Raw genomic sequence first — 16,673 nt, 5'->3', positions numbered from 1 at the left:
ACAGGGGCTGATCGTGGTAGAGGGCACTCGACCGGCCGCGCAGTGGCAAATGCCCCCCTCTGGGGCCAAGGATCTCGATGCTTCCAATGGCACGAACATTCAATATTTGGGAACTTTTACCCTTCCAGAGGCCAACACCACTGACATGGAAGGGGAGGAGCCAAAGGGAGCTTCCTCAACATGGGTTCTGGTAAGTATTCTCCCTTCTTCCCAACTAAAGGGAGGGCACCTGGCCCTCTCTTCATTCACAATTGGGAATGTATTATGTCAGAAGCATGGGTTCTTCAGACGGTCCGGCGATTCCACATAGAATTCATCTGACCCCAGACAGAACGGGACCCCTTGTCCCCTGACCCTCTCATCACAGTACCCCCTCCTAATTTCTCAGGGGGTGCAAGACCTTCTAGACAAAGGGGCTATATCCCCTTCTTCTGTTAATCCAAGAGGTTTCGTTAGCAATCTTTCCTTGGTGGAAAGGGGGATGGCGGCCAATAAATAGCTTGTGTACCACCATTTCAAGCTGGGAGGTATCCATCTACTGACAGACATCCTCAGATTATGGGATTGCATGGTACACCTGGATCTGAAGGTTGCCGATCTTACAATTCCCCTATTCCCTCCACATTCATGATTTCTTCAATTAGTATGGGCAGGCAGCCATCCGAATTCACGTGCTTGCCCTTTGGACTGTCTCCTGCGCCACGGTACTTCAACAGAATTCTGTGTCCAGTCATAGAAATTCTCAGGGCTAAAGGGATCTGCTTAATTGTCTACTTAGACGATATCCTACTTCGGGAACAATGCCAAAGGAAACTCTGGGAACATTATCAGTTGGTGGTGCACCTTTTGGAAGATTTAGAATTCATAATCAATGCAAAGAAATCCTTCCTTCTCCCAGTGCAGAGAACGATGATGCTGGTGTTTGTCATCATTTCCTGCAACATCACACTGAGCCTCCTGGCAAAGAAAGTCACAAAGATCCGACAGGAATGACGCAGGACACTGTCAAAAGAACAGACCTCTTTGAGACAAATTGCATGCATAGTAGGACTCTTTTTGTCATCCATTCAGGCAATATTCCCGATCCCACTCCATTACAGGGCCCTCCAATGACTCAAAGCACACCACTTGTGCAAGGGAGTAACATACTCATAAACGGTTCTTTTGACGAAGGGTGCAAAGGAAGAATTGACATGGTAGTTCACGCACATGGAAGTGTGAAATGGGAGAGCAATCTTTGGCTCCAACCCGGACATAGTTATAGAGTCGGTCAGCAGAAGTGGCTGAGGTGCCCATTGTGGGGAATTTTCCATCAGAATGAAATGGTCTTCTCAAGGACAACAATGATATTAACTGCTTAGAACTCTTGGCGGGTGACTTCGCAGTACGTCCCTGGACCAAAGTCAAAGTTCAATAATGTGTGCTATTGAAGATGGACAACATCTCTGTGGTGCGGCATATCAATCACCTCAGCGGGACACAATCAAAGGCCCTATTAGACCTGGATAAGAATTTCTGGCACTTCTGCCTGGACAACAGCATCTCAGTTATCGCAGAACGCCTTCCACGGAAAGCCAATGTGGTAGCGGACTGGAATTCCAGGCACCTCCAAGACATGAGATTGTGGAAACTGGATCTGTGGATCTTTAAACACATAGAGGGTAGATGGACTCCTTTTTCAGTGGATCTGTTTGCATTGAACCTGGATCATCGATAGCAGCGGTTCTTCATTTGGAAACCGGACCCACAAGCGGCAGTGCCAGATGCTTTTCATTAAGATTGGAGCCTAGAGAAGGCCTATGTATTTTCACTTTTTCCAATGATTACTCGACTCTCAGCACAAATATGACAACAGGTGGTGGACCTGGTTGTCGTGACTCTGACGTGGTAATCTGAAGTCTGGTTTCCAGTTCTGATGGAACTTTCTTGGGATTCTCCAATCCTTCTCCCCCTATTTCCAGATCTCCTCCTGGATCCCCAGGACAATCAACATCATTTAGTGTTGAACGGTCAAATGTCACTCATTATGGTGTGGAGGACTACAGGGAATGGAGGACTTGGCCGGAGGCTTAATGCCTCCTATCAAAGCCATGGGCCTCAGGAACCACGATCCCACTTGGTCAAGATGGCTTCACAAGTGTGTCCAGAGGGACGTGGATTTTGTGGGGTCCCATGTTGTGCTCATATTGACTTTTTTGTCTTCCCTGGCATCAGAAGGCTTGACATATAGATCGGTAAATGCGGTCCGGTTCGCCATTTTAACTGGACACCTGTCGGTACAAGTATCTCTGGTACGGGACATACCTTGGTAAGGACACTGATGAGGGGTATCAGATTATTCCTTCCTTACAAACCTAGGGACTCATCCCTTTGGGATGTGAACATAGCCCTTAACCTTTTATCGTCCTGAAAAATGTATAACTACCTTTCTTGAGAATATATTCCTGGTAAGTTGGCCATGTTACTTTGCCTCATCTGCAGAAGATTTTTGGATGTACGAGCTCTGGATATTGCAGGTGGGGTTTTTACCCCAGAAGGTGTTACTTCTCATGTATCTAGGCATACGAAATGTAACTCTAGATTGATTTCATATCCAGCGTTTGACGATCATCCTAATCTATGTGTGTTGAGATGCATTAAGGCCTATGAGGCTATAACTTCAACCCCAGAGGGAACGACAGCTCCTTGTCTCCTTTCAAAAACCATTTCATGCTGTCTCTTCTCCTACCTCTGCAGGTATAGGTTAGATGGGTTATGCAGGAGGTTGGCATTGACACTTCTAAAACTGAAACCCATTCGACTAGGGGCCCCTTGGTTTCGAAAGCCATTGCTCTCTGGGCCTTTCTGGTGGACATTCTGAATGCGGCAGATTGGTCCTCAGACTCCACCTTCAAACTATTTTATTTCAAGCCTGTGGTGGATATGGCTTCCATTGTAATTAATAAGCTTTACACAAGCCTTATCCTTGCCTCTGGTCCTGACATAGAATGCAACATTTCTTAGCTTTCGTGACGAAGAATTTCAATTACATTAAGGACTCGGAGGCAAGGGTTATCCCACCCAAGGATTTGTAGATCGTGATCCCCATTCAATTACGGGGGGCTAATAAGAAATATGGAGATAATTGTATCAAAAGTAGGTAAATGTTTCATAATGGTATTTCAGTTACACACGGGTATTGTGACAGCATAAATAAAATGCATACATATTCTTTGGACAGATAGCATTTGATCTGGTATGTTGGTTTCTTTCTTACAGGAAATGAAACGTCTAAGCAGGAATGACAGGCTGGAGAATATGGACTTTGTCGTGCAAAGAAAGAGGGGGCATGGCTATTGAGAAAGGACTATAATGGGATACTCTTTGTCCTGATTGGTTGATGTTTTCTTCTTCTTTCATCATGGTTGATGGAAAGTTGATCTGTTAGTGTTAAATGTTAATGGCTTTTGAAAAAATAAAGTGAAGAAAGAAAGCATAATCCTTGCCTCCGAGTCCTTAATAGAATTGAAACTTTGCAACACAAAAGCTAGGAATTTTTGCACTGATTACCTGATACATTTCACTGTAGGTGCGCCTGAAAACCTGATTTGGTCACTTATATTTCCCATGTCTGCCTCAACTCTACCTCTGATAGTAAACCTGCAAATTTACCATTTTCCTCTTTTTAAATAATCATTTTAATAGGCATTTTACAAGACAACAATTCACTGAGTTGAGTCCACACTATGGGGTGGGTGAATATACATTCAAAGAGGAGCATTGAATAATTATGTGCTGTTAGTAAGCTGTACAAGCTATACATAACCTGTACCCCAATTCAAAGAGAGGGAAGAATTGTAATATCCCAATAGCTCAGTTAAGCAGCCCTAGACTCCACACCCATATCAAGTAATACATCCTATGTAGTGTTTCCAACCTTCCTGAATTTTGTGGTGGTTCTGTGGCCAACCACTGGCTTTATCGATTGGAATTTCAATGATCCATTTCTCTCTCCGGGTCACCAGATCTGGTAGTGCAGTATCTTCCATTTCCTATTGATGTCTCTCTTAGCCACAATGAGGCCTAAACATAGACGAGCCTTTGCATATCTATTGACCTCCAGATGGGAGAGAACAGTACGTAATACCAACTTTGCAGGGAGATCAACCCGCCATCCCATTTTATTAGCACAGTTCAAATAATCCCCTGCCGGAAGGACTGAAATCCATGACTATTTTCCTCTTATGCTTTACCCAGTATTTCTATTTCTGTTTGTTTCCTCTGCATCCGATTATTTGAAAGATCCATTCCAACTTATCAAACAAGTGTTCAAAGACTGTGAACTTCTCAAATGACACTTCCCTCAAAGAAAAGGTTGTTATGTTACGTATATTTGTAAAGCGCTCTATCACCTGTAAGGCTTTTCTGCTTCTCGTTCTCATGGATGGAACCTGATGAAGGTGCTTTTAAAATTTCCGTGAAATCAGGCAAACTACTTCTCACCACTGCACCGTTTCATGAGAGTATTACAAACTCACCATGACAACAGCAATAGCAGCAACAAACACAACCTGTTCTTACATGAATGATAAACATTTTGCTCCAATCTGAATGGTCCAGAAAACATACCGATTCTGGGTTTTTCACAAACACCTTGCTTCTTCCCATCTGGAACTGGTCTGTATCCATGTTTACAGACCTCAGCAAGTGCTGCACGCCCTGACGTTCCTCACCGCGCCATTTGGGCCAGGTTTCTGGGGTCAAGATTGCGTACCTGGGTGAGAATGGGGGAATTAGGCTGACTCTGTGGTAAGCAATAGTTCCATAATATATTATATTCCACAACATTATGACACCATCTCTGTGAGAACAAGCAATATCTGTCCCTTCCAGGTTGCCTACTGACATTTACGTGGTTTTGGGGGTGTCATAAATATATATCAGAGCATTTGCCTTAATTTGCAAGAAAATCGTAATGCAGGGCAGGGTCTGACATTTAATATGTTCGCACAGCACTGATGCAGCGTCAGTCATGAGCTGACAGGGAGTGATCAAGACCACGCCATACAACAGTTGATGATCCACTGCCTGCCCGCCTTGCCTGTTAGCCATGCACTCACAGGCGTGTGCCTGCATGTTTGATGCCTTGCGACAGCACAGTCTGAAGTTCCTGCTTACCACCAGGAACCTAAATGCTTAAATGGTTTATAGCTGAAGATGGAACCTTTCAAAAATGTGGGCAGTGGGCACACTTGCACTTACCTCAAGCTGCTTCAGGGCATGTCTAGCTGGGCCAGGATAAGTCTCTCTTGCCACCCTTCCTCCATCCATCTTCCCAGCCAGGCCATGTTGAATCGAGTAAAAGGTACCATACCCGAATTCTAAAATTGCTGGAGGCTGCCTAGATAATATTGCCACAGCCATGTGATTGGCAGCATCTCCGCCTCTGGGCCCCATCTTTTACTGGGTGATGTGACATTGTGATGCACATCTTTGGAAGGTACCGTCCTAATGGTTAAAATAAAGGCCTCCAGAGTTTAATTTCTTTGAGAGTATGTCTCAAATTTAGAAAGGTTCTTTGAAGTGAATGTAGGAGCTTGGGCATAAGCTTATTTGTCTTCAAGTTTAAATGCCTTACTAGATCACAAAATAAAAATGTTTTTGCCTATGCAGAAATGGATGTCCTCAAGCAACTTACATTCATGGCTTACCTGTAAAGCAAATCTATCCTATAGACCCTAACTCCATAGTCAAGTACCTTTTAGAAAGTGCCAAAATGCATGGGTATACAGAATACATAGTGGGATGCATTGGTGACTGTCCATTTAACCTCTCTGGGAGCTGAAAGGTAAAATGTTGCCTTGCAATAGTGAAATTTAGCAAATTAAAAGCAGCAGGCACAGTTCTAAGTCATGAATATGTTTAATAATAACCGTTTGTATATCATAAAGTGTTTGCGGCATCACCAACAATCGCCTGATTTTGCAATTCTTTACGCCATTCTCCAACCTTCACAGCCTTCTGGTAAAATTATCAGGTTGTTTATTGGAAACATGTCTATTTATACCAGTGTTATTGGACATAGGTTGGCTGTCTTACAAAATCTAATGGTTTAGTCATTGGTCTACTTGCAAGAATACATTCTCTAGTCTATTCTTCTCTGATTTGTTTATCCTAAGAATGAGACCAAAGCGGCAGAATCTTGGTATTCCCCTTGACCTCAATCAGTCTCTACTGGAACTTGTCAATTTTATGTGAATATCAGCTTACTCCCTATCCAACAGACTGAATTATTTTAGCTTGAATCCAATACATGGCATCACTGTCTAATACTTTTTTTATTGGCAATTGTAAAAACATAAATTACAATCAGACAAAACAGTCACCAGTACATTACTCAGTGCCACCAGGGCGGTGGTATGACAACATCAAAATCCTTATTTCGACACATAGCAGTTATGATCATCAGCAGTACAGTACATTATTGTTACAGTGGCATTTGTATGCCTTCTAGTGTAAGGTTTGTTTAGTGGTTGAGGGTGGCTAGATCTCTGCTCTAGTCAGCTGTGAGCTATAGTTTCCCTTTTGTCACGTTTATTTATTTATTATTTATTTAAAGTTTTATATAGCGCGAACAAGACCCGTGGGTATCAGAGCGCTTCACATACAAGTAGTTTAAATATTAACAAGAAGATAACCATTAAACAAACAAATAGATATGAGGTAGATAGTTATATGGCTATAGTGAGTGCTTAAGTAACTACATTCCACTCAGGTTCGTCGATTATAATACGAGTTAACTTTACAACATGAGGTTATGTCATTTGTCCTTTTTGTCATACCTATGAGGTAGCGGTTATATAGTTTCAGGATGTGAGATAGTTGTATGAATTAGTTTTGACAAGAGGTAGCAATTGGTATACAGTTTAGTTACAAAACGAAAGTCGACAATATCAGACCATCATTATCTTTCATCTAATTCACGGCAGTCCTTCCCTTTCTGCTAGCATTCGATCTCATAGTGAGACATAACCTTGTCTATATAAGGTATTTACTCATTAAGAAGCTCTTCACTTCTCGCTTAAATTTTGAGGTATTAGGAATCTTCCTAATGCTTGGAGGCAATGAATTCCAAATCCTGGGGGCAGCTCCTGAGAACGCTCTGTCATAAGTTTTTTTCTTTCTGAATATGGCTGGGCGCAGCACCAACTCTTTGGCACTCCTGGCCGGTCTGTTGCCTCCTGATAGCTCAATTTTCTTGGATAGGTATCTAGGAGTATTGTAGTGGAGTGCTCTGTGGGTGATACATGCTATCTTTAGTTGAATTCTGGCCTCATAGGGTAGCCAATTCAACGCTTTCAGGTGAGGGGAGATGTGGTCAAACTTCCTAGATCCGGTGATGAGTCTCGCCGCAGCATTGAGGCAGGCTTTTAGTGGTGCTGTGGATGTTTTTGGTAGACCTGCTAAGGTGGTGCAACCATATTCAATCCTAGAGATGACTAAAGATTGGATTGCCAGTTTCAGATCTGCTTCAGAGATGAATGGTTTCAATTTTCTTAGGTAGTTCAGGTGGAAGCGGGCGTTTTTTGCCATTGAATTAATATGAGTTTTCATGTCAAGACTCTCGTCTAAAGTGATTCCTAGCGACTTAGCTGAGTTGACTAGAGTCGGGGTGCAGTTGAGCGCAGTCACCAACTTGGTCCATTCCTTTATTTCCGTAACGCACTTTGGTGGAGAGATTAGTAAGAATTCTGTTTTTTGAGCATTTAGCTTCAGATGATTGGTAGTTAGCCATTGCAATGCCCTTTTTAATATTTCATTCATTCGCTCAATGTCTTCAAGGGAGGTGATCTTTATATATATTTGCGTGTCATCCGCATACATATAATAGGATACCTGTGAGTTACTGAGAATTGTTGTAAGAGGTTCAAAATACAAGTTAAACAGATCAGGGGATAATGTCGATCCTTGTGGGACTCCGATTGAGTTAGGGCAGGATGGTGAAATTGAATGATTGACCAGGAAACGTTGTGTTCTGTTCCGTAAGAAAGATTCGAACCATTTCAACACATTTCCAGACACTCCCATCCTGTCTTGTAGCCTGGCCAGTAAAGCTTCGTGATTTACTGTGTCAAATGCCGATGACAGGTCCAGGAGAATTAGCAAGCATGCTTGATTTCGATCAAGAGCCAGTAGCGCGTCGTCGACAATATGGAGGATCGCTGTTTCCGTGCTATGCCCTGATCTGAATCCTGATTGGCAATCATCTAGTAGGGAAAACTTGTTGATGTGTTAGCTCAGCTGGCCCTGCACGCATTTCTCAATTAGTTTGGCCAATAGAGGGATGTTGGTTACTGGTCGAAAGTTATTCGGGTCTGTAGCATCTGCAGTAGGTTTTTTGATCAATGGAACAACTTGACCAGTTTTTAGACAGTCTGGGAGGGTCCCTTGTGACAGTGATGCATTTATTATTTTGGTCCAGATTGGCACCACAATGTGGCTGATTTCTCTTAAGCATTTCGCAGGTAAGGGATCTTGGTAGTTGTTGTTGGGTTTGATTTTCACGAGCATTTTGGCGATCGTGTTCTGATTGTATAATTCGAATGTGTCCCAGTTTGCATTGTTTTTTGTTGTGCTACACACTGTAGTCGAATTGGGATCGTTCGTAGTCAGTGGTTGAATGGGGAGGTTATTTGCTGCGCTTAAGAGCTCCGTTTCAAGCGCTTTGGCTTTTTCCGTGAAAAATGTAGAAAATTCCTCGCTACTTATGGATGTTTTTACGTTTTCATGCGCTGTTTTAGTTAGTTTGTTTGATTGTTGTTTCAGGATTTCAAACAGTTTCCGTGGTCTGTTTTTGGCATTATCCAGTTCCGATCTTATGAATTCCTTTTTGGAGTTGATGATCTTTTTGTTATATTGGTTTCTAATTTTTCTGAGGGCTTTCAGCTCAGGGGATGAAGGGTTTTGTCTCCATTTTCTTTCAGCCATTCTTAGTTTGCGCCTATCTTCGTTCAATGATCCGTCAAACCATGGATTCTTCGTCTTTTCCGTTATTCTTTTTAGTTTTAATGGCATGGTGTTGTTGACTGTGTTTAGCCATTTTACAAACGGCCCCAAAATATCCCGGGGCGGGACCTCACTGGCAGCAATTCCCAGTATGTCTCCAGTTGTGTCTTACGGTGTGTTACATTGATGATCCAGTTCTTAGTTGTCGGTGGTGGGACCGCCCTCCATTGAAGGGCCAATCACTGTCTAATACTTAGTATTGTGTCTAGCAACAAACTTTGATCATTCTCTTTTTCAAAAGCTTTACCCATCCACTTACCTTTGTAAAAACTTGTGAAAGACCCTCCTATAGGCAAAGCCGGCTCTGCGGACACGGATGTTCTCCTTCAGGCCTAAGTACTCTACTTGATGTTTGGCTCTGTAGAACAGAAATAATTAACATTATCCTCACATGTATTGGAAACTTTAGTGCATGCATAAAAGTGTTCTCTGTATAATGCTTCACTCTACAAGTTATTTATTCATCAAGCCTTATTCATCAAGGAGGCATGGCCTTCATGTGTACTTCACTGACTGCGGCATATCTCACTGTTGTGAGGCGACCTAGTCGCAAGTGCCAGGTTCTTGTCTAGCTCACAGACTTCCTTTCACCTGGGTCAGAATTCCTAAGCATTTGCAAATCATGCTGTACTCATGTGGACTTTTAAGGCACAGTTTGCAAGGTCATGGTTGTAGCATTATCACAAGGTAGATTGTTTCATAGGTAAGAACTTGCATCCGAATGGCATCTACCACCTCCGCTCACATTTCTAGAGTTTGATGAGGTGGGTGGCAGCCCACATGGGCAGTGACTTCCTGGCCTGTGTGCCATATTCAGGCAAATCCACCGACATTGCTTTTCAAAAACAGACCTCCAAAGCAAGAAATCTTTCTTTGGGATATAAAAAACCTCAATGTAGCTGACATGCTTCAAGGGTTCTCCCAGTACCTGGTGGACATTTGAGCATTTCTTCCTATTCAGGTAGGCACGATAAGAAACACTAACACAGAAATAGCAGGCTCAATTGAGGGCCCTAGACCAAACAAAAAAGCCAAAAATCTATTTTTTGGGAGGTGACACACCCCAAACACCCCTCCCCTGGAAGCTACGACCCTGGATGCCCATTAACGCTCACCTCTAATCGAGCCCCTAAACTGGACAGCTGTTATCAGATCCAGGTGCGACTCTGCTATAGCTGTACTTGTGTCACTTTCGAGGCAGAGTTTCTCTCTGAGCACCACTAACCCAGACTCCTCTGTGCCCTGAACTGTCTCCTAAGTTTATTCCACAGGAGCACCGGTACGCATTGCAGAAACGGTTAGAGACATTTATTTATTTATTTATTTATTTATTTTTGTGTTTTATAGAGCGCACACTTGACCCGTTATGGTATCAGAGTGCTTTACAGGATTCAAACTTGTATACAAAAGAACTTAGTAACGGGGCGGAACATTTGGGAAAAGAAAACAAATATATACATTTTAGAAGAGCGAGAGGTCCAAGAGTCTAAGGGAGGGATGCCCGGAGGTGTCGGGTGTCATGATACAAACACAGGTGTGGCTTTTGTTTATGGCGAGGACACTTGGGCTTTTGGCAGATTTGTATTACAGAAACAATGGTCTTTCTAGTTTCTTTTCTTCCTGTTGGAGGGTTAGGATAGTGATCATCTCCTTGCTTACCTGCTCTCCTCCCAGTCTTTGGGTCGTTTTGTCTCGTTGGGCTTGATGCAGCGGATGTAGTGTGGCGTGCACTTCATGAGCGTGTTTACCAAGTCGTTGGCCTGTTTCTGTGACAAAAGACAAATATGAAAGGAATAAAAAGGAGCATTTTTGTCCTTGGCTAGTCTATCCAGGTTTACTTGCCCGATCTAGACTAGTGTGTAGTCTTGTATCCTAATGATAGTTAGTGCATATGGAGAGACGTGGATGTTCACCATAGCTAAAAAGTGGGCAGATCCATTCTAGGTTTTCAGTGTGACCACTGACTAGGTAAATGAGTGCTTATTTATATTCAATGTATGTCAGAGGACCTTTTGTGGACATCTTTGGAATCTGGCAAATGACTAGCCTCCCCAACGCCCACCCCCCAATCCTCCACTTGCCCAGATCTCCATTTATGGTCAGACTTTTATAAAATAGGCTACAATTTTCATCCTTTACTCCTGACTTACTGCAAAGCTTACCTCTGCTTTGTTGCCAGCGAACAGAAGTAATGACTAAAGTAACCGGGGTTGAACCTGATTCGACTTACTTCTGGTTCAAACATTTTATGTGATTTGGATAGTAGCAAAATCCCTGCTCCATAACCTACCACACAAAGAACACCAGTGTGGCAAATGGATTTGACTTGTTTTTGCAGTAGTGATTAGTGTGTGTGCTGTGGCTCTAGCAGCATTATTATGCACATAGGTAAAACTGTATCTCTTGCATTAAGTACTACAAATGAGGCAAGAGCATGGTAAACAAGCAGTAGAGTGGAGTACGCAGGGCCGGCGTGTCAGAGACAGAAATAGAGTGGAACAAGTACATCTTAACTAATGGGGTGTAACTATCACACTTTTTAATTTCTGTAATTTTTTATTGTATATAAAAAAATATATATTTACATGGAGCATACATGAGTGGAGGAAAGAGAGAGGAGAGAGAATTGCTGGACAGTTTCACTCGTCTGTGAGTATCACTTTTTGGAGCACAGTTGCACTCTGTTAGATTCAATTCTAGGAGACCATCCTTAATCCTCAGGTCGAAGTCACACACATTACAGCACAGCCTCTCCTGTTAGGTGTGACTCAAGCTTTGGTGTTTACTCTCATTCATTTTTGTGTGGCTTAAAGTCCTTGAGCATAGCCAGTGAGCGCGAGCCGCAGCTCTTAGAGCTCAGTCTAACTCATTATTAATAAGTCTCAAATCTTGGAGGTCCAGTCCCCCTCAGAGTTCTAAAGGCTCACTTCTTGGGGCCCTTTCTTAGTCTTTATTTTCATGTAAACAGTAGCATAGCCTCACAACTTCATGCAGCATCTCAATTATAACTATTTCACTCACAAGATGTATGTTTGTGGTATTTGTATGCATGTGGTATTTCTATAGCACAAGCCTAGCCCAAAGTCGACAGAACGCTATACAGGTTCAAATGCAAGCATGAAGGCAACCAGTGACAGAAGAGATGTGCTGTGTTGTGGACAGTTAGTGCATTGTGATGTAGTGATCTTGAAAGATGTGCCTCCCCAACTCTTTTCTAAACTTGAGCAGTGTTTGGTTGGTCCTGATGCATTCGGTGACCTTGTTCCAGACATTGGTGGCATAGATGTGAGTTCCACACGTTGCTCCACAGCTTCTCTTTCTGGAAGGAAGTTTCTCCTCTTAGTACACAGACTCTTTTAATGGTTGTAAATATCTCACCTTGAACACAGCCTCATTCATTGGGCGTGTGTTTCACTTCTTGGAATACACCCACGGTTGCGTAATGTGAGTTTTACATCCTGCAGCACAGTTTCACTCATTTACTGTGAGTTCCATGCATCGGTCGAACTCATTTTGGCATAGTCTCAGTCACTTGATGTAAATCCTGCACTTAAGAGAATACAGGCACTCTCTCACTGGAACTGAGTTTTGGTTTCTTTTTTGGACATTCGTAACCATTCCATTTACTTTAATGAGTTGTGCATAAGGGCATTTGTTCTAATACTCCTCAAACAATATTCCAGTCCATACTTAGATGTAAGATCTCTGCTGAGGCCTTTCATATGATTGAGTTTGCAACATTTTTTGAATGAGAAGAAGTCTACCAGGTGCATGGCTAGGCACAGTAACTAATAAAATACTTTTGCTTGGAGTGATAAATATTGAGATAAAATATATAACTGTCCCTCAAGTTTGTTCCCTGCTTCACTGGTTGGAACACCCAACAATAAAGGGGTTGGTCAGGGGACGATTTGGAAGAGGGATGTTGAGAGTAAGCGCAAAAAAATCAAAGCCAGAATGAATCCCAAATTATACATTTCTTTGAGAAATCCATATTAACAATAATAAGTACCCATAGCTGGTCATTTACTAATTGTTTAATCTCCAGATGTCCTTATCGTTTTCTATCTAAGGTCAAACAAGCTTGGCCAATAACCTTGATCGTAAAGAACAAACTAACAATGTAGGAGTCCTTAGTGGCCCAACATGGACAAAGAGAAATCCTCAATAGAGCTACCTCCCAGTCATACCAGACAAAAAATACATTGTCTAGGCAAATCGTTGGGGATTTTGGTGCTCGCTTGCCCGAGTGAAAGTTCCCCTTTCAAGTTAATCTTTTTCCCATCCATTTCAATACATCTGGCCTCTTCGTGAATATGCAAGAAGAGTGGCCTTCGGGAAGTGGCTGTCACCTCCACAGACTGAGCTGGACCGATCTCGGAGACAAAGACCAGATTGTCGAGAGGTTTGAGTCCATCAACTTTGAGGCTATCTTCCTCCTGATGTCTTGAGTCTACTTAATAATATGGACTTAACTGTTTGGGCTCTGACTGCGTTTTAGCTGTGTCTACCTCTAGATGATAGATGCCTTTAATCTCTGCTAAGACCTGGATGTGTGAGTCTCTAAACTCTTGGTCGTGACTGAATGGTAGTGCCTGGTTGGACGCAAGTCTTTGTGGTCTTCTTTGCCACAGTCCAGGTCTAGAGTCTAGGCCTCTGCTCAGCAGCAGTGTCTAGATCCTCCAAGCAGATCCAATGAAGGTAGCTGGTCCACACAATGCATTCACAGCACAGGGGCACAGTTACCCCTGAATGACGGGAAGTCATTCCTGGATGAGCAGCTGGGATGGTACCAGTGACGCCTTTCGAGATAGTGGAGGTTGAGTTTGGTCTCTGGCAACCACATCATAGTTCGGTGGCGTTGTTCCACAAGCACAGGATGCTGACTGAGGAGTGGAGTGGACTTTCTTACCTTTAGCTTCAGGAGTTCAAGTTGAGAAATGGAGGACACTATTAAGGCAAAACTGGCTCTTGGATCCAAAGGGAGTTGTGAAGGTTTTGTTAAATCCAGATCCAGCCTGATTAGGACCTCTCTGGTTAGGTTGGGACTTTGGCAGGAACCACCCTGTGGAAGAGCTATGCTCTATTTCCTGTCGCAAGTCGTTGGAGTCATCAGAGTGTAGTTAGAATCAATCTCCCAATATTTGACATGGAAGCTTACTTGACATTTGCCAATTGCAATGGGCCTGCCGCTCCATGCTAAGAAGAAGAGAATGGTTCAACACCTTGGTGCAGCAAAGGCTTGGGACTCCATGCACTGAACGGTGCAGCACATCTTCCAAAGGACAAGAGGTTTTGTTCTCCAGAAGGCCATCAAACCCCAGACACCCAGGAGAGACTAATCCAGTAGCTAGTTTTGTCGTTACTCTTGGAAGAATTCAACTTTGACTTTTAGAAGCAGTTAATGAATTTTATTATCTTCTTGTCCTGTTGCGGGGAGGTGCCCATCTGTTGGCCAGAGACCATACATTGTGTGCATGCGTGTGTTCACACCACACAAAGAGATGTTGCAGGAAGTGACATCATGGCTTCTAATATATGTACATATAAATATATATATATATATATTCACTGAAAAAAACATAGGTTATAGACCATATATAGTTAGGAATTCGCATTTACAAAACCTTATTTTACTCACACAAAACCATTGAAATTCCATATATAGTTAGTTGCACTAACTATATATCGCGCACCCGCAATCCACTGCTGATGATGTCACATATTACATCATTCATGACATAGTCAGTGACATCACTGATGACATCACTGATGACATCTCAAATGACATCACTGATGACATCTCAAATGACATCACTGATGACATCACTGATGACATCTCATTTGACATTACTGATCACATCACTGATGATATCATTCATGTGATAATACGATGAACCTCTTCAGACTCTAATATAACCTTAGATACAATCAGTGTAAACAGACACTCACAGACTGTCACTCATCCATGGAGTTACTCACACACCTAGTCAGTCATGCAAAGAATCAATCACACCTCCATTTCCTCAACTATACAGTTATACAAACTTTACTTATTCAAACATATACTAACACATATTTACTCTCTTATACAATCCCTGATACAAGTTCACAATGATCCATACAGCCACTCACACATTCACTGGCTCTTATGCACAGTTATTTATATATGTCAACTCTCACATGTACTGTGTTTTACATATGTACTTACTTTGACATGTAGCACTGAGATATCCATTCACTCACCAATACACTCATGCACACAGTCAACCGCCCATACAGCTGTTTCCACATGCACTTTTGAAACCATACATCTAGTGAATCAACTGCTCACACATCTATGCACAGAGTCATACACCTCCCAGCCACCCACACACACACTCAGTCTCCCATACAAATACTTGGGCAACCAATCAATAACCCATATAGTTACTCATATAGCTACTTATCAACACATGCAACAGTTTACAGAACAACAGACATAATGATGCACAAATTAAGACAGTTTAGTCACTAACCCATGCACTCAGTGAGACACATTTAATCACTCACTCATACAGTCAGTCATGCACCTACTAAATCCTTCATCCAGACACTTATACATCCACTCATTCTTCAATATGTAAGACATATTTTAACTTTACAGAAACATACAGTCACTGGATGTTGTCATCAGTGATGTCATCAGTGATGTCATTTGAGATGTCATCAGTGATGTCACTGACCATGTCATGAATGATGTAATATGTGACATCATCAGCAGTGGATTGCGGGTGCGCGATATATAGTTAGTGCAACTAACTATATATGGAATTTCAATGGTTTTGTGTGAGTAAAATAAGGTTTTGTAAATGCGAATTCCTAACTATATATGGTCTATAACCTATGTTTTTTTCAGTGAATTTTCAAGGTTTTGTAAATGCTAATTCCTAACTATATATGGTCTATAACCTATGGTTTTTTCAGTGAATTTTCAAGGTTTTGTAAATGCTAATTCCTAACTATATATGGTCTATAACCTATGGTTTTTTCAGTGAATATATATATATACACATACATATATAAACATATATCATCTGTATATCTATATAAATACAAACATAAATGCATGCATACATATACTTATATGCATACAGATGCATGTTATTTACATGAAAGTTGAAAAAACACTAATAAAAGCAAAGCTAAAAAGCCACCTCATTACAAACAGAATGGCTTTAACTTAAACGAGGGCGAGATCTATTGCATTTTCAATGCTTGTTTACTTTGGTTCCATCAAGAAGGCATTCAGATGTGTCACACATTTGCCATAAATTCTGAATGTTAGCACTCTAGTTGCACATTAGATCACTGTAGTAAAGCTACTGCTCACCAGGGACGTCTGCTGCTGGTATTCAAAGTGCATGTTTCAGTCTGCATGTCAGAATTGTTTTAATGAAATAGAAGAGGATTTGAGAAGTCACTCAAAATGATCCCTAATTTTTCTTTCTGAAGCACTAATCATACTTTCTATGGCAAAATTAACCCCCTCATGTTGTTCCTTTTTAAATTGAGTGTTTTCAGACTTACCACTTCATTCCAATCAAGATGGCTTCTGGTGTGCCATACTTTTGTCATAAGTAAGACTG

At 41.9% G+C, this 16,673-nt stretch overlaps 1 protein-coding gene across 1 annotated transcript in view; it reads right to left on the bottom strand.

Moving 5' to 3' along the window:
- MYO1F (myosin IF) overlaps nt 1–16,673 on the bottom strand; it is a 273,313-nt gene that overhangs the window by 94,315 nt on the left and 162,325 nt on the right. Inside the window, exons 17-19 of the mRNA XM_086947211.1 lie at nt 10,705–10,811; nt 9,305–9,403; nt 4,609–4,753 (exon numbers count right to left, since the gene is read on the bottom strand). Coding sequence (XP_086803337.1) covers nt 4,609–4,753; nt 9,305–9,403; nt 10,705–10,811 — 351 coding nt within the window. The remainder of the gene's footprint in view (nt 1–4,608; nt 4,754–9,304; nt 9,404–10,704; nt 10,812–16,673) is intronic.

The sequence above is a fragment of the Lissotriton vulgaris genome, chromosome 12 (genome assembly GCF_964263255.1).
Source record: "Lissotriton vulgaris chromosome 12, aLisVul1.2, whole genome shotgun sequence".
Lineage (NCBI taxonomy): Eukaryota > Metazoa > Chordata > Amphibia > Caudata > Salamandridae > Lissotriton > Lissotriton vulgaris.
This window is presented reverse-complemented; position numbering and strand designations above follow the sequence as displayed.